The 17,531-nt window shown below is 44.2% G+C and overlaps 3 protein-coding genes across 5 annotated transcripts in view; 2 read left to right on the forward strand and 1 right to left on the reverse strand.

Annotated features, from left to right (window-relative positions):
- The first annotated feature begins 301 nt into the window (after positions 1 to 301).
- On the forward strand, positions 302 to 3,618 carry LOC147447728 (putative protein S-acyltransferase 22). Of its 2 annotated transcripts, XM_086524396.1 has the most exons (9): positions 302 to 553; positions 659 to 772; positions 1,462 to 1,608; positions 1,698 to 1,766; positions 1,843 to 1,914; positions 2,011 to 2,139; positions 2,210 to 2,290; positions 2,379 to 2,552; positions 2,702 to 3,618. In XM_086524396.1, the coding sequence occupies exons 1-9, from the start codon at positions 512 to 514 to the stop codon at positions 3,404 to 3,406; spliced, it is 1,533 nt and encodes a 510-aa protein (XP_086380522.1). In that variant the 5' UTR covers positions 302 to 511; the 3' UTR covers positions 3,407 to 3,618. The 2 variants fall into 2 exon arrangements, with proteins under 2 accessions (XP_086380522.1, XP_086380523.1); XM_086524397.1 differs by lacking the exon at positions 302 to 553 and having other exon boundaries at positions 1,694 to 1,766.
- A 3,234-nt stretch (positions 3,619 to 6,852) lies between these two features.
- The window catches only part of LOC147447729 (uncharacterized), a 188,635-nt gene continuing 177,956 nt past the window's right edge, over positions 6,853 to 17,531 (reverse strand). For both annotated transcript variants that reach the window (XR_015189634.1, XM_086523446.1), the window contains one exon: positions 6,853 to 7,121. Coding sequence is in view for 1 of the 2 variants with exons in the window: in XM_086523446.1 (XP_086379572.1) it covers positions 7,098 to 7,121 (24 nt within the window). In the remaining variant the exon portion in view is untranslated. The remainder of the gene's footprint in view (positions 7,122 to 17,531) is intronic.
- LOC147447730 (uncharacterized) lies at positions 9,959 to 13,378 on the forward strand. Its single transcript, XM_086524398.1, has one exon. The coding sequence runs from the start codon at positions 10,132 to 10,134 to the stop codon at positions 13,147 to 13,149; it is 3,018 nt and encodes a 1,005-aa protein (XP_086380524.1). The 5' UTR covers positions 9,959 to 10,131; the 3' UTR covers positions 13,150 to 13,378.

The following is a 17,531-nucleotide window of genomic DNA, read 5'->3' on the forward strand; positions in this document are numbered from 1 at the left end:
GGCCGTTGGATTTGGTGGGACAACGAATTTACAAACTTGCAAATCCTCTCAAATTTAATCCCCTAAAATTCAATGAATTGATGCGAACATAGTGGTTAGAAATCATGGCTCGTTGTTGGTTCAAGACGTGGGGCACAAACCGGCCCGAATTTACAAGCCGACCAAAATTCACTTTTCGCTCCAAATTTACAAAGTTTTTTGAATTAACAACTGTGCATCGGACAGCTCGAATCCCCCCAACCGTAGATTCCATTTGACGCTGCCATTTTATGTAGTGTGGGGGGGAGAGAGAGAGAGAGAGAGAGAGAGAGAGAGAGAGAGACACAGAGGAGATTGCAGTCAATTTTGAATATCAGTGCTTGCATTTAGAAAATGCCCTCAAGAACGACAAGTTGACGAGAGAGAGAGAGAGAGAGAGAGTCGGTCTAGGACGGCCGAATGGAATGACTAGCCCGAGGTGGGCGATAGGAGACACAATTAACAGCAACAGTTGATTACACACTCTAGCTCCATGCGGAAAAATGGATGGCAACCCCCGTTCCATCCTCTCCAGGTTGTGTGTGTGTGTGTGTGTGTGAGAGAGAGAGAGAGAGAGAGAGAGAGAGAGAGAGAGAGATTATGGCTGATAGTTTCCACTCCTCTCTGATTTTCTGTGCAGGTGGTTGCCATTGCAGTTTTCTTTGCCCTGGTGATTGTTTTTTATTTGTTCCTATTACCATTTACTGGATTCTCTACGATAAAACAGGGCGCTCTTTTCTTATACACTCCTACGGTATGCGAGTTGACCAAAATTTGTACAGCTGATTGCTGTGGTGTGCCATTTTGCATTTGTCAATACATTTGTACTTTTTTCCAAGTAGGAAAAGCAAGGAAGAAATCCATGCATGCATGTATGTAATGGAGTGTCATCGTTTTGCATTGAAGCATACACTGGTACCTTGAGTGCAACATTGGATTATGCACTTTGTTATGAGGTTGGCACAGAGTTGGAGTTGTATGGTTACACGGATGCAGATTGGATTGGAAATGGTTCGAAAGGCCGTTTCAAGTGTTTGCAATTTGAAAGTGCTCTTAACAAAGCATACATAATTACATACCCATCTCCAATCAGAGAAGTAGATGTTTCAAGCAAATATATTTCTGCATGAATTTGGGGCCTGGGCGTGGCGATCTAGTGACACATACAAATATACATATAGTGGGGACAAAATTCAAACGCAAACATACACACATTTAGATGGTTTATATAGTTTTTTGTGTGAATCTCTTGATATATTTCACCTTGGCGTAATTTTTGTATTTTATTTGCCACTTTGGAGTGTTTGTTTGTGTAGCAAGCGCAAATGTAAGAAATTTCTTAGGCTTCAAGATATCATTGTTTGGATATCATCATACATGTGCATGGAGCTGGGAAACATACCCCATTATGTCTATCCAACAGAGCTTTGCTTGTGTTTTCAGGTGTGTGTGGTTCTGGTTCTTTATGCTTGGTGTGTTGCGATAAACCCAGCTGACCCTGGAGTTCTTGGCTCCTCTACGACATGCAACATATTGAGGCGACATTCGCATGAGACTCCCACTCTCTATTGTACTTTATGTAAAGTTGAAGTATGGTCATAGAATAATTCCTCATCCTTGTTATGTGAAGAGTTCAAAGTCTTTGTTTGGTACTTAACTTGAATAGTGGTACTAGACAGATTCTCAAGAACAGCAGGCACTGTCGAAGCTGTGACAAGTGCGTCGACGGCTTCGATCATCACTGTCAAGTGCGTTGTATCCTAACCTTTAATAGTATGGCGTAAAGATCTGCTATTAATGTAAATTTTTGCTTTTTTTTTGCAGTGGCTGAATAATTGTGTGGGTGAAAGAAACTACAGAGCTTTTTTTGGGCTCATGGTGTGCACCATAGCTATGGTAAAAGGATCTTTTCCTAATGTTTTCATAGTGTCTCATGATGAATATAAAGCCCCCTTCTTTGCATAAGTCATTTGGTAAATTTGTTATTGACAGCTGATTGTTATGTGGTCCCTGGGTTTATGGGTGATGATACATGGTTTTATAAGTGAAAAAGGATTTGAGACAGATGTCGCTCGGAGATTTGGCTGCAATTTTCCATTCGATGCTTATGTCGGTGTTGTGGTGAGTGTATCGTGTGAATTTGCAGATTTCTTTGTAAATTTTAGCTGCTGTATCCTTGAGTGTTAAACAGGCGTTTTGCACACTGTTGGCTATGGTGGCAACATACCCTCTAGGTCACCTGCTCATTTTCCACATTATACTCTGTCAAAAGGTGGTGTTCCTGCCTCAGAATATTGTTTTTCTGGTCCTAGAACTAGAACACGTCGGAGCATGCTAACAATGATTTTCTGTGCTTTTAGGGTATTCACACCCATGAATTTGTTGTAGCAATGAGAGACCTGGAGCAGATAAGGGCAACACAAGTCGCTAGTGATTCTCACGAATCAGTTGTAAACTCTGGGAAAACAAGCCCTGGGAGTTGCAGCTCGCAGGAAAGCTGGTGTACACCGCCTCGTATCGTTTTTGACCATGAGGTTCTCTCTCTCTCTCTCTCTGTCAATTTTTTTGGCACTGTAATTTGACCTCCTACAAACATCACATTGAATGATTGCATATGTTTGCGCATGGATGGGACTCGGTTGCTCACATCTATGCTTTCTCAATTCCGGTGCTCAATCTGCAGGAAATCATTGTACAACCAGAGCAATTTAGTTCTGCAAATGATGTCGAGTTAGATTCTAGACCAAATGGAACTGAAAGGGCAAAAATGCCAGTGAAGTTGAATCCGTGGACGCTGGCTTCTTTGAATAAAGATGATGTTTTGCATTCCAGCATGATATCGGTCAGTAGATCCTCTGTTTTGAGGCCCGTGTCATCAAGAAATGAAACAAGTAGCAGTTCTGGCAGCCACAAAGGTAATGGTAATGGTAATGGGATAGTGAGTGTGAAGGCGAATGTGGCTGAGGTGCAGCGTCAGCTATCTCATGGTTATACAAAAGAATCTGGTGGTAACCATGTTAACACAGAAGTAATCAAAACGGTCTCTCCTCGCCTGATCAAGTCTTCAGGAGCACAAATTGTTGCTCCATGCTCTTTGCAGGGAGACGTCAAAATTGCCATAGATGCTAGAAGCCAACAGCTGATTGGTAGAGTTTCCATAGTATCATCTGATGGTAGTGGCCTTTCCTCCAGATCTTTTCGTATAAGGCCGGGCCAGCTTGACATGCTTGCACCCCGGACCTCCTTGTCTGGTTGGCGATGGCGAGAGAATCCCACATTTGATGCGAAGTGGGCCAGCAATGCAGAAAATAGTGCTGAAGTGGTGAGCTTGCCATCCACACCGACCAAGAGCACGTCGACACTCATCTTACACCGACTCAGCATGTGAATGCTTTTAGAGAACAACCTTTGGACATCTTCTTTGGTATGGTCGCAATCAAAGGATTGCAGACTTGTACTATCTTGCATGTGGGCTTTGTGCTGCAAGCAAATTGCTCAAGAACAGAGTGCGAAGTGTTGCACATGCCTTCCAAGTGGTTTATTTGACAAAAAGCAAATCAATCAAGCTGCATTTGCAAAGAAATGTTGTTTGTTAAAATGTTACAATAATGTGTCAATTGAGCTCTTATTTGGCTAGGACATGGAGGTAAACTTGGCAATCAAAGGATTGCAGACTTGTACTATCTTGCATGTGGGCTTTGTGCTGCAAGCAAATTGCTCAAGAACAGAGTGCGAAGTGTTGCACATGCCTTCCAAGTGGTTTATTTGACAAAAAGCAAATCAATCAAGCTGCATTTGCAAAGAAATGTTGTTTGTTAAAATGTTACAATAATGTGTCAATTGAGCTCTTATTTGGCTAGGACATGGAGGTAAACTTGGCAATCAACCCACTCACAATGGTGCTCACAATTAAGCTCTGTTTACTCCTACACAAACACACGAGCTTTGGAAGAGATCTACTCTACATAAGCTCATCAACAAAAGCACACATACATGGGAATGCCACTTGCTGGATCTCACATCATAGGGCAATGGGAAAGGATGAAACCTTTATTTTGTGGAAAGAGAGGGCAATCTTGAAGCCTTTCAGAGAAAGATGCAACCATTTGCATGAAGGAGCTCCTAGGTATTGCGATGCTAAGAAGTAAACAAGAACGGGACACGAACTGTACAGAAAGGAAAACCTCTCATTGCAATTTTAACCGATTGACAGTAAATGAATGTCAACTTGCGTTTTGCTCCAAAAAAAAAAAATCCGAAAACTTGGAAAGCCTGCATATATGTTAATTTTTGAGGTAAATTGACTATATTTGAAGGATTTACACTAAACTTCTCTAAATTTGAAGGGTTTATCACCTTTAAGTTTCAGCTTTAGAAGTAAATCTGATAATTTGTAGGTGGGATTACACAAAACCCATGTTTTTTCAAGCATTGGGTCAAGGTGAGGACCTATCAATTTATTCAATGGATGTGAAATTGAGAAGTGTTGTAGTAATGACATTTACAAAAGCCTGAAAAATCATTTAATGTATGGGAAGCATGATTCCTCTATACGAGCAAAAGATTAGAGCTGCTTATACTGTATACTACTTAATGTTCTCATTAACTGTTGTCTATTCCTTCATTTGCAGATTCATTATGTAATTAGCTGATTTCTAAATACGTGTATTTCTTAGTTACACATTAAGCAAGATAAAAAGGTATCTTTTCTTCAACCTGATAAATGTAAGGGCATTTTAAAATTTAATCTGATCTTTCACCCAATTTTCGAACATTTTGAACTTCAAATTCCTCATTTGTGTGTGTGTGTGTGTAAACCAGCTAAGTATATACATACATATATATGAACCGGCAAATGAGGTATCTTCCATAGTCTTGTTGTCAATGCACAAAGACGAGTCATATAGAGTAAAAGTCTCATCAAAATCAATGCCGCTTTGCTAGACATGATCTTCTGCAACCTTGCCTCACCTTGTGTGAGTCATACTACCATCCAAATTATGTTTCAACTTACACATCCAACATAAAGACCAAAGTTCCATTCTTCACAATTGCATCCTGCCAAGCTTCATAGAAAATGACTACAAAGTTGTTTAGTGGGACATTACGATTTCAATCTCATAAACCAAAACTTCTTGAAGCATGTAAGCAGCTTGGACTTCCTTTAAGAAGATATACATCAACGGACCACAAACCTCATCCTTCAAAAACTTGGAATGCCACATTTTGCCCAAATACAGCTTTCACATTCATGTATATGTCTAAAGAGGAGCAATGAAACGCCCATATCAAACCTCTACAATTGTAACACGAACAAAATCTATATGATCAAAACATGCATGCCAAAGTTTTGTATTTCCAACAACCTCTGAATCGAAAATTGCAAATGCTGAATCCTGCTAACATATTTTGTATGCATTGAGCTCACACAAACAACACAATAAACCGCAAGATGCCACAATAGTATCACATGACCTATGATCAAGAATAAAGAACCTATCCTCCATGGATTTAATAGCGAGTCAAAGTCTTACAAGTGCAAAGACTAAAAAACCAATTTCTCTATTATACCAGCACCCAATATGAAAGAGCTCCCATTCAGCAACTCCCCTAGCCATAATGGACAGTCTCGAGAGTAACGAACACATTACGATGAGAAAAAATGAGCTTTTAAGCACCATAGTCAAGCACAACACGTAATGTGCTATTACAAAAGGTAGTGATGCCCTATTATAATGTATGTGCATTCACACCGAGGTAGAGAACCTCTTAGTGATCAATACACTATGGGGATTAAATAGAAATGGTAAGTAATTGCAACTCTACAAATTTGCTCACAATAGCTAAATTGATTACATTAGGCTTTACCATAATGAAGAGTGACCAAGCAAGAAATGGTATGTACAAAGCCACAATCATCGAACAGCAAAGCTAAATTGCTAAGGGGGAGCAAAGGGCAAAGCAACAAAGACAAAGGGACTTTAACATTCTTTTCTAGCTAATCCTGGAGAGTACATTGATGTAAGCTTCGAAATATGTGGTATCACCTACTTTTTTAGAGACCCAATGAATAGTTTATGCTAAATATAGTCTTAACCAATATCAGAAGCATAGTTTTTTAGTAACCCAAACCATACCCGCATTAAAAAATGTGTTCTTATTTGTATGAAAAATGATATTGTACTTGGCCAAAATTAGCAAGAAAATGCAAGCTAATGGGGCCTTAATGATGATTGAACTTCATAGTAGTTTCAAGACTAAACATGTGAATATTCTATATTCTATATTTCTATGCTGTTATGAGTGCTTACCATGTTTGATCATTTTTGCTTTTCCAAACAAAATGTGGCTCACGTATGTTTCAAGTTCAAGGATCAAAACATTCTACAATCCTACTACCATATCCAAATGCATTTACCGTAAGGAAATGTATGGAGAAAGCTATGGATAAAACAACTAACAGGGATATATGGATAAATTGTTAGGGACGCGTAATAAAGTGGGCCCTGCCCAACAATGACACAGGGTTAATATTTGAAATGGGAAAGCCATCAACCCACCTGCATGCCCCTCTAAATTTTGTAAATTTTATCCAGTAACTAGTGAAATTAAGTGAAATTGAATGCTAAAATTTTATAAAACTAAGCAAATCTTTTATCCCTTTTCTCAAAAACTTGCGATCATTTTAGACTCAATGTCTAGCTCCTAAAGCCTCCAAATTTGGCATCAAATTTGACAATCGAAACAATGATTTAAGAACTACTTTGGCTTGCTTTGCCGAATTTTTGACCCAAAAATTAGCATAATTAGTGTTTTATGTATGGTTACAAAAGAGACAGCAACAGAACCGAGGAATCACATTAAAGAGAACAGCAACTTATATGAATGTACTTTTCTATACAATTGGTTCAAACTGAAACAGGAATGTGTGAAACTTCTGTTCCAGGACTGGAATTTGGCTTACAGCACATAAATAATTGGTGACAATACAGGATTCTGAAGGAAATTTTGGCAATTCTTTAGCCGCCTTATTGCAAAGCAGAAAATGAAAGGCCCATGTCTGTTCAAATCCAGCACTGCTACTCAATATCTTTGATAGCATCCTGCCCACCATACACACCAGGGGAAGTCAGCTTTTTCAAAGACAGAATGTCCACAATGAGTCGTGACTTTCATGACCATGGAGAAACTTCCAAACATGAACAAGAATGTAACATGAAGCACACATGTATGCTGTTGAGTCTCTCCCCCTTCTACCACAGGATCACATTTTGTTACTTTGTACTCTTGTCCTTTCCCAATAGATGGAGGACAACCCATGTATATTTGATTTGTCTCATAGGCCGACTTCGGCCTCTAATAGACGTAAAAAGATCTCTCTCTCTCTCTCTCTCTCTCTCTCTCTCTCTCTCTCTCTCTCTCTCTCCACCAACAGGCAGCCCAGAAGAGATCTGCTCAGATGTTGGCAAACGTAGCCACGATCATACGCGCAGCCTTTACACCACACCCACCCATGTATTAAATCTTACACCCCCACTTCGACATAGGATAGAGCTAATCAGCTTCATGCACTTCATGATTGCAATCCCTGAGCATATAGATGTGCACCATTACCCCTACAGATAGAGCTCCCGCATACCCCCCTCTCATATACCATGTATCTTGTATCCAAGCCTCCCATGAATTGCCCCCTACCACAAGACCACATTTTGTTACTTTGTTTCCCCGATAGATAGCAAGCACACACATATATATTTGATTTGTCTCAAAGGCCAACTTCAGCCTCTAATAGACGTGAAAAGACCAGATGGAATGCAGAGGCAGCTAGATGCATTACATAAATTCGCGGAGGACAATGGATTGTCGGTAAACTTGGGTAAAACCAAAGTTATGGTGTTTAACACCACACCGCAGTGGGTTAGGAGATTGGCACCTACATTTGCATATGGCCAGGATACAGTAGAGTACACAAATGCATACACATACCTTGGTGTGGTATTTGCAAGACCGAAGTTTACTCTTAAGAAAGCAGTGGATGCTAGATTGTCCAGAGCCTCTGCGGCCTTGGGAGGGTTGGAGAGGATGTGTTCACAAGTGTAGTTTCAGGAACCACAAACAAAACTTTGGCTCTTTGATACTGTGGTGGCTTCGGCTATGCTTTATGGGGTCCAGATTTGGGGACCATCTGTGGATCAGGATAATTGGAAGTCAATGGGGAGACCTTTGGTATCTATGATTTCCCGAATGATTAGAGCCAAGGCCTCCGTACCACACTCAATTACCTGAGCGGAACTAGCTGCCCCTCCGATAGAAATTGAAGCTCTTACCAGATCAGTGTCCTTTATACATGGTTTGTGGGATACAAATAATTGCCGATATACTAGACTGGCCCTCGAATCCTCTCGACAATTAACAATGAAAGGGGGATACATCATGCTGGTATGCGCAACTGTCCTCGTGGTTTCAGAGACACGGGTTCAGTATGGAAAGATTAACCCCCTTCCAATACTCTCTTGAGGCTCCATCACTGGCAATTACACAAACGGAGATTAATAAAATCATCCGTCAGGATCTTATACAGTTGGATACTAAGAGGACATGGATAGACCCTACACAAGAATTGGGCACGAAGATGGCCGACTACAAAGAAAACTTCCTACAGCTATCTGAAGATGGATTTGTGATTCGCTCGAGCTACATGGATACCCACCTGTCTCATGGTTTGAGATGTGCTATTGGTCAGATTCGTACATCCTCACACCAGCTGGAAATTGAATTTGGGAGATTTAGGGGAATCCCACCTGAGAGAAGAATTTGCAAGTTATGCGGAATGGAGCCAGAGACAAAATTACACTACATATGCCATTGCACCGTATACTATGAGATACGTGGGCATTTCCATTGCCTATTTAAAGAAGGCTTTGGACCTCTAGATAGAGTCATGCAATACCAAGATCAAAGATGCTTAGGCTTGTACCTACTGGAACTACATCGGCACAGGGATAATCTAATGAGAAGACAAAGAGCACTACAGCCTCTGAGGCAGATCACAAATTTCTTTGGATCGAGAGAAGCAACAGTGGAAGGAGAAGCAAGAGGCCAGCAGCCAGCACAAAGGAGTACCCACATTCAGACCAAAGGCACCCTCATTGACAGGGCGATTGAGCTTAGGAAATCGAGACGACCACGACCGAGATGCAGAAGCACACTTCACCGGAGGAGACTACAACAAAGGATTAGAAGCATTCTAGCCAGACACCCAGAATGCTCCTAAGAAGTTTATTTAATACTTTGTATTTAGTTTTTTCACATTTATTTTCACACTTTTCACAGTTAGTACTTTAGTACTAAGGTACCCAGACATTGTAATAGATTCACCACTTTTGTATCAGTTTGGTCTCATAGGTCATTCTGGCCTTTTGAAGACGTTAATATAACATTTCATTTCTCTCTGTCTCTCTCTCTCAACTGGGAAAGGTGTTTTTAGGGTTGTCATTGTTTTTTAGGGTTTTCGGACTTTTTTTGCTGTTTTTTAGGGTTTTGAAACTGTTTTTTGCTGTTTTCTGGGGTTTTCAAATTGTTTTTCCTCTTTTTTAGGATTTTCAAATTGTGCTTATTTTTTGTTGTTGTTTAGTATTTCATTACTGTTTTTTGCTGTTTTGTAGGGTTTCAAAAGTGTCTCTTGCTGTTTTCTTCTGTTTTTTTGTTGTTTTTTACTCTCTCTCTCTCTCTCTCTCTCTCTCTCTCTCTCTCTCTCTCTCTCTCTCTCTCTCTCTCTGCTGAGCGCGAGGGTCTCTCTGCAACGAGGAGGGCAGCCCACTCTCTGGTAGGCTGCTGAGCGCGAGGCCTCTCTCTGTGGCGGGCTGAGTGCGAGGGTCTCCCTGCAGTGAGGAGGACAACTCTCTCTCTGGCGGGCTGCTGAGCGCAAGGCTGAAGGGGTCCCTGCAGACAGTAGCGAACCCTAGCGTACGACAGGGTCTGCGCCCAGGTTTTCATGCAGGGATACGCAGAGTACATTTCGTCTCTCTCTCTCTCTTGGATGTGGGTGAGCTGGGGTTTGACAGATGCTCACATGACAGAGAGCAGACTGAGTATGGGAGATACCTCACGGAGATGACGACTACACATGGGCTAGCCATACTTAATGGCTTACAGCGGTTTCCTGGAGCAGCAGGCTTCACATGCTTTCCACACAGACATGGGGCCAGTACAGTGGACTATGTTATGACACAGCCGAGCTTTATTCCTTGTATTCAGGATTTCACGGTGGGAGCCAGACCAGTGGGCGTAGCAGTGGATCATGCTCTCTTGACACTGTCCGTATCTTTTCAGTTTAGTACAGCCCAGAAATCAGGAGGCAGGTCACACACCCGTTATACATTTACACCAGAGACTGACTCGGTTTATACAGAGGCGATCTGGGATCGTCTATGCACAGTTGCTCCAGGCCTCTCAGTAGAGGAGTGCACTACTTTATTGACTGAGACACTACATGATGCAGCATCAGAGGCATACCCACACACTCAACCGGATCGGAGGCGACATTCTGGGAGCATGCCCCAGAATAGTTGGTATGATGAGGAGTGCAGAGAGATGAGAGCCCAGCTTCAGAGGGATCTTCATTTAGGAGTCATCACCTACAGACAGTCGCGGATTGCTTTCCGGCGCCTTGTGCGAAAGAAGAAACGAGCTTACCTGGCCCAGATGGAGCGAGACTTGTATCAGTTGTTCTTGAGTAGAGACTCAGGCGAGGCATGGCGACTCTTCCATGAGCACTCCCCTCCCCCAGTGATTACTTCTCCTGATGTGTGGGGCCAGTATGCGACATCGTTATATACGGTTCCTGGGCAGGATCCCCTTCCAGATCCTACAGAGCCATGTCCACCTACGAGCACCTTCTTTACCACTGAGATGGTAAAGAGAGCCATTGACAGGATGAGGACCAGGAGGGCTTACGATCATGACGGTCTAGTAGCGGAGCACTTTATACATGCTAGGGATATGCTGATGGAGGTTCTTGCAGTGTTGTTCAATCGTGCCATGTGTGAGGGATTACCTGAGACTTGGAGGTTGTCTACTATTGTGCCTATATTCAAGGCAGGTGATCCTACAGAGCCTGGAAATTACCGCACTATTATGGTTGGACACACACTGGCACGATTGTATGCATCCATTATTGAGCAGCAGTTGAGTAACTGGGCAGAGGGTGAGGGTGTACGGGCAAAGGGACAGGCAGGTTTTAGGAGGGGTTTCTCCACTCTTGACCATATTCTGACACTCAGAGCTATCATTGAGGAGGGCAGGTCACATGGGAGACGGATTTATTGTAGCTTTGTGGATTTCCGCAAAGCATTTGACATGGTACCGAGAGCTCGACTGATGCGCAGACTGCAGGAGATGGGGGTGCCCACAGTGTTGATTTGGGGGATTATGGCTTTATACAGATCAGTGATGGGACATGTACGCACCCCAGAGGGGATATCTGACTTAGTTCACTCCACTATCGGGGTGAAACAGGGTTGCCCATTGTCTCCTACTCTATTTGGTATGTATGTTGATGAGGTGTCTGATTACATTGACAGAGAGGGTGATAGAGGTGCCCAGCTGGCAGGGACGTGGATCCCATTGTTGTTATATGCTGATGATATTGTCTTGATCTCTGACTCACCAGAGGGTATGCAGCGACAGTTGGATGCATTACACAGTTTTGCAGAGGATAGTGGATTGTCTGTAAACCTTGGTAAAACCAAGGTCATGGTGTTTAACACCACACCGCAGTGGATCAGGAGATCGGCACCGACCTTCACGTATGGTCAAGAGATTGTGGAGTATACAGATGCATACACTTACCTTGGGATAGTCTTCACTGGGCCGAGGTTTTCTTTGGGGAGAGCAGCAAAGACTAGACTGACCAGAGCTTATGCGGCCTTGGGAGGCTTGGAGAGGATGTGTTCGCAGGTTCAGTTCCAGGAACCTCGGACAAAGTTATGGCTCTTTGATACTTTAGTAGCCTCAGCTATGATGTATGGGGTACAGGTATGGGGACCTTCTGTAGGCCAGGATGGTTGGAGAGGTATGGAGAGGCCCTTGGTATCTATGATCTCCCGATTGATTAGAGCCAAGGCCTCCGTACCTCACGCGATCATTCGAGCAGAGCTAGCTGCCCCCCCCCTGGAGATTGAGGCGCTTACCAGATCAGTGTCCTTTGTGCACAGCCTATGGGATACTACTAGAGACAGATATGCTAGATTGGCCCTTGAGTCTTCCAGACAGTTAGCTCTACAGGGGGACACTTCATGCTGGTATGCACAGATGACTTCATGGTTTCAGACGCATGGCTTCACCATGGACAGGTTGCCCCCTTTCCAGTATTCTCTTCAGGCACCCTCGCTGTCTCTTACACGGGTGGAGATCACTAGACTCATTCGTCAGGACCTGATCCAGCTCGACACCAGGAGGACATGGATAGAGCCGCCTCAGGAGTTGAGCACAAAGATGGCTTTCTATAGAGAGCATCTTCTCCACCTCACAGGAGATGGGTTTGTGATTCGACCCAGCTACATGGACACACATATGTCTCATGGTTTGCGTTGTGCCATTGGTCAGATACGCACATCCTCACATCAGCTCGAGATTGAGACCGGTAGATTCAGAGGGATACCAGTAGACAGCAGGATATGCCGATTATGCCAGAGAGAGCCAGAGACAGAGTTGCACTACATATGTCATTGCACAGTGTTCTATGAGATACGGGGGCGTTTCCACTGCTTATTCAGAGAGGGTTTTGGTCCTCTATCTAGGGTCATGAGTTATGAGGATCAGAGATGTCTTGGACTATATCTACTTGAGTTACACAGGTATAGAGACACTTTACTGGGGAGAGCTAGAGAGAGGCAGTCCCAGAGACACATTACAGATTTCTTTTCACTAGATATGGGACAGCCAGAGGAGCAGCCACCACTGCAGAGCTCGTCCCACACTCATTCGACCACTACTGGCACTCTCATCGACCGAGCATTGGAGCTACAGAGATACAGACGACCGCGACTGAGGAGAGGAGCTACACAGCATCGACGGAGACTACAACAGAAGATTCGAGCCATACTCTCTCGACATCCAGAGTGCAGATGAGGATGGATCCTCACCATTTCTTCCATCTTTGTTTCACACACTGTTACATCCAGTTTACCGGGTACCTATTGTATCAGCTGCTACACCCACGTAGTTTTAGATTGTAGTAGTAGTAGTAGTATTTTGTTCCACTTCTAGTTCTTTTCTAGTTCTTTTGTACCCAGACATGGTATTAGATTCACTATTTTGTAACTGATTGGTCTCATAGGTCATTTTGGCCTTTTGAAGACGTTAATATAACATTTCATTTCATTTCATTTCTCTCTCTGTGTGTGTGTGTGTGTGTGTGTGTGTGTGTGTGTGTGTGTGTGTCTGTTACGTAACAGGTTTGCCCACAGCCAGCTAGGATTTGCACAGGCCAGCCAGGTTGTGCAACAGGGTTAGGGTTTCGCTGCACTGATTTGCGCGCATGTAGGGTTCGGGGCTTCTTCGTGTAGTAGTGAGCAGCGTGCAGGTGTGGAACCCCAAACGCATGCTGGCTGTAGCAGGGTGCAGGCTGAATAAAGCAAGGCGCAGCCAAAGGACAGTCACCCAGGAGCACGCAGGAGCTCTCCCAGGCAGCGCGCGAGCAGTAGTCGCAATGGCGAAGCAGACGCTGCAGCACATCAGGTCAAAGTCTGCCGCAGCAGGTTAAATTAGGGTGCCAGAGTGACGAATTAGGGTTCTGCTAGCAGCACAGCAACTCGAATTAGAGTTCCGCCAGCAGCACAATAGAGTGACGAGTTAGGATACGTGTAGCTCAGCTGGGCATCATACGCGACATTATACGCATAGGATTCAGTGGAAAATTCTATGAGCGAAATGGTAAGTGAGCCCGATACATCTCTTGAACGACAAAACATGGAAACAATCTCCCCTGCATAGGACACGGAAGCCGTCAATGTCTCACCTGTTTGCAAGTCGCGAGCAAAGGCAACCTTCATGCTCACGGATAAGCGGATGACACATATGGAGAGGGAAATGAAGGAGTGGAAACAGAGATGGAAGGGTGGTGGAAGGAGAAGGCCAACCTCCTTCAGATGGTATTCAATGAAGGCGCACAATGGAAGAAGGAGAAAGAGAGCCTTAACGCAGAAATATAGACACTCAAAGAAGAAGTCTCAACCCTCAAACAGCAGAACCCAAACGCCGAGATATGGACACTCAAAAAGGAAGTCTCAGCCCTTAATACAGGAGCTTGCTGATAGAGTAAACAGTGGACTAGAGGAAGGTGAATTTCAGTCCTCGGTAATAGAGGAAATCAAGGAACAAGGCAGGATGATCACAGAGGAAGAGAAACTAAGTGTGGCAAAGACATCTTCATGGGCGGAGATGATAACAAGGACACAGAAAAAGGCGGACGAGGCCAAAAAATGGATTGAGGTCGCCAAGAAAGGGAGAGGTCAAGAAACTCCGTGTACACCGAGGCTTATCAACATGACCCTCGAAGAGGAACAAAGAAGGCGGATGCGAGCATTGCATGTGAGAGTGACCGGTCTCAAGGACATAAACAATGTGGAGAAAGAGGTCACAAGCCTTACATCCATGACGGGGATGGAGAAGCCTTTGCACACAAAGGCATGGAGGGTAGGTAAGAAAAGTGATGGCACGGGAGAGTCTTCAAAGAGGAGAGCTCTCATACTACGTTTCCCCTCGTTGGAAGGGAAGAAGGAATTCTTGAGGAAGAGGCCTACTCTCCAAAAGACAGGTATTTTCCTCGGTGATGACCTGACTCTCTCACAGCTCGCACATATGAGAGAAGTAATGCCGGAGATTACAGCGGCAAGGGAGAAGGGAAAGATAGCATTCTACAGAGATGGACGGGTGGTGATTTTGGAGTGGCGCACTGCATGACGGTGCGAGACCTATGGGACCACACTAAAGATGGCTACCTGGAATTGTAATGGGTCTATGAGGTTGGACGTGGGTGCATTTGAGGACAGTTTCAAAGACAAGGATCTTATATTCTTCTCAGAGACTCATCAGGCCCCTGGATAGGTGATGCCACATGTGGTGGGATACAGATGGGAGACAGCTCACAGGACAAATGTGAGATCTCAGCATGGGAGTAGAGGTTCAGGAGGAGTAGTAGTGCTATTCAGAGAGGAACTACAACCATTACTGCATATTGTACGAAGAGATGATCATGCTAGATATATGTGGGTGAGACTGAGAGCTGACACAAGTCGATTGCTATATATTGCCATATGTTACTTTCCTCCAAGAGGGCAGTCGCCTTTCTCTATTCTAGATGATGACATATGGGAGTTTTCTAGGGATGGTGATATCATTCTCCTAGGGGACTTCAATGCACGAACGGGCAACTCGCAGACAGTCTTCTATGACACTTCAGATGAGATGCTTAGAGAGCTGGATGTGGGTGAGTTGGGACTTGACAGATGCTCAGATGACAGAGAGTAGATGGAGTATGGGAGATACCTCATGGAAATGACGCCTACACATGGATTAGTCATACTTAATGGCTTATAGCTATTTCCTGGAGTAGTCGGTTTCACATGCTTTCCACACAGACATGGGGCCAATACAGTGGATTATGTTATGACACAACCGAGCTTTGTCCCCTGCATTCAGGATTTCACAGTGGGAGCCAGGCCAGTGGTCATAGCAGTAGATCATGCTCTCTTGACACTGTCCGTTAAGTTTCAGTATAGTACAATCTAGACATCGGGAGGTAGGTCACACACCCGCTATACAGTTACACCAGAGACTGATTTCGTTTATACATAGGAAATCTGGGACCGTCTATTGGAAGGCACAACTGGCACAAATGGTACAAGCCTCTCAGTGGAGGAGTGCAGCACTCTACTGACTGAGACACTGCATGGGGCTGCATCAGTGGCATACCCACACACTCAGCCGGGTAAGAGACGACATTCTGGGAGCATGCCCCAGAATAGTTGGTATGATGAGGAGTGCAGAGAGATGAGAGCCCAGCTTCAGAGGGATCTACTTTTAGGAGTCATCACTTACAGACAGTCTCGGATTGCTTTCCAACGCCTTGCGCGACGGAAGAAGCGAGCTTACCTAGCTCAGATGGAGCGAGACTTATATCAGATGTTCTTGAGTAGGGACTCAGGAGAGGCATGGCGACTCTTCCATGAGGACTCCCCTCCCCCAGTGATTACTTCACCTGATGTGTGGGGCCAATATGCGACATCATTATATACGGTTCCTGGATAGGAACCCCTTCCAGACCCTACCAAGCCTTGCCCAGCTACGAGCACTTTCTTTACATTTGAGATGGTACAAAGGGCCATCGATAGGATGAGGACCGGGAAGGCATATGATCATGACGGTCTAGTAATGGACCACTTTATACATGCCAGGGATATGCTGATGGAGGTTCTCGCAGTGTTGTTCAATCGTGCCATGTGTGAGGGATTACCTGAGACTTGGAGGTTGTCTAATATTGTGCCCATCTTCAAGACTGGTGACCCTACAGAGCCTAGAAACTACCGCATTATTATGGTTGGACACACATTGGCACGGTTGTATGCATCTATTCTGGAGCAACACTTGAGTAATTGGGCAGAGGGCGAGGGTGTACGAGCAAAGGGTTAGGCTGGCTTCAAGAGGGGTTTCTCCACTCTTGATCATATTCTGACACTCAGGGCCATCATTGAGGAGGGCAAGGCACATGGGAGACGGATCTATTGTAGCTTTGTGGATTTTCGCAAAGCATTTGACATGGTACCAAGAGCTCGATTGATGCGCAGACTACAGGAGATGAGGGTGCCCATAGAGGTGATTTGGGGGATTACGGCTTTGTACAGATTAGTGATGGGACATGTATGCACTCCGGAAGGGGTATCTAATTTAGTTCACTCTAATATTGGAGTGAAACAGGGCTGCCCATTGTCTCCTATCCTATTTGGTATGTATGTTGATGAGGTGTCTGATTACATTGACAGCGGGGTGACAGAGGTGCCCAGCTGGCACGGACGTGGATCCCATTGTTGCTATATGCTGATGATATTGTGCTGATATCTGACTCACCAGAAGGTATGCAACGACATTTGGATGCACTACGTAGTTTTGCAGAGGATAGTGGATTGTGTGTAAACCAAGGTTATGGTGTTTAACACCACACCGCAATGGGTCAGGAGATCAGTACCTACTTTCAAATATGGTCAGGAGATTGTGGAGTATACAGATGCATACACTTACCTGGGGGTAGTCTTTACTGGGCCGAGATTTCCTTTGAGAAGAGCAGCAGAGACTAGACTAATTAGAGCTGGTGCGGCTCTGGGAGGAATGGAGAGGATGTGTTCGCAGGTTCAGTTCCTGGAACCTAGGACAAAGTTATGGCTCTTTGATACTTTGGTTGCCTCTACTATGTTATATGGGGCACAGGTTTCGGGACCTTCTGTAGGCTAGGATGG

The sequence above is a fragment of the Adiantum capillus-veneris genome, chromosome 11, assembly GCF_014529385.1.
Source record: "Adiantum capillus-veneris isolate H3 chromosome 11, ASM1452938v2, whole genome shotgun sequence".
Classification (NCBI taxonomy): Eukaryota; Viridiplantae; Streptophyta; class Polypodiopsida; order Polypodiales; family Pteridaceae; genus Adiantum; species Adiantum capillus-veneris.

What these genes read in the sequence shown, in the direction of transcription:
- LOC147447730 (XM_086524398.1), top strand. Translation starts at nt 10,132, where the DNA reads ATGACGACTACACATGGGCTAGCCATACTTAATGGCTTACAGCGGTTT.
- LOC147447728 (XM_086524396.1), top strand. Translation starts at nt 512, where the DNA reads ATGCGGAAAAATGGATGGCAACCCCCGTTCCATCCTCTCCAG. An exon ending in GCTTCGATCATCACTGTCAA is followed by an intron (nt 1,767 to 1,842) that starts GTGCGTTGTATC and finishes TTTTTTTTGCAG; the next exon opens with TGGCTGAATAATTGTGTGGG. An exon ending in GTATCGTTTTTGACCATGAG is followed by an intron (nt 2,553 to 2,701) that starts GTTCTCTCTCTC and finishes CTCAATCTGCAG; the next exon opens with GAAATCATTGTACAACCAGA.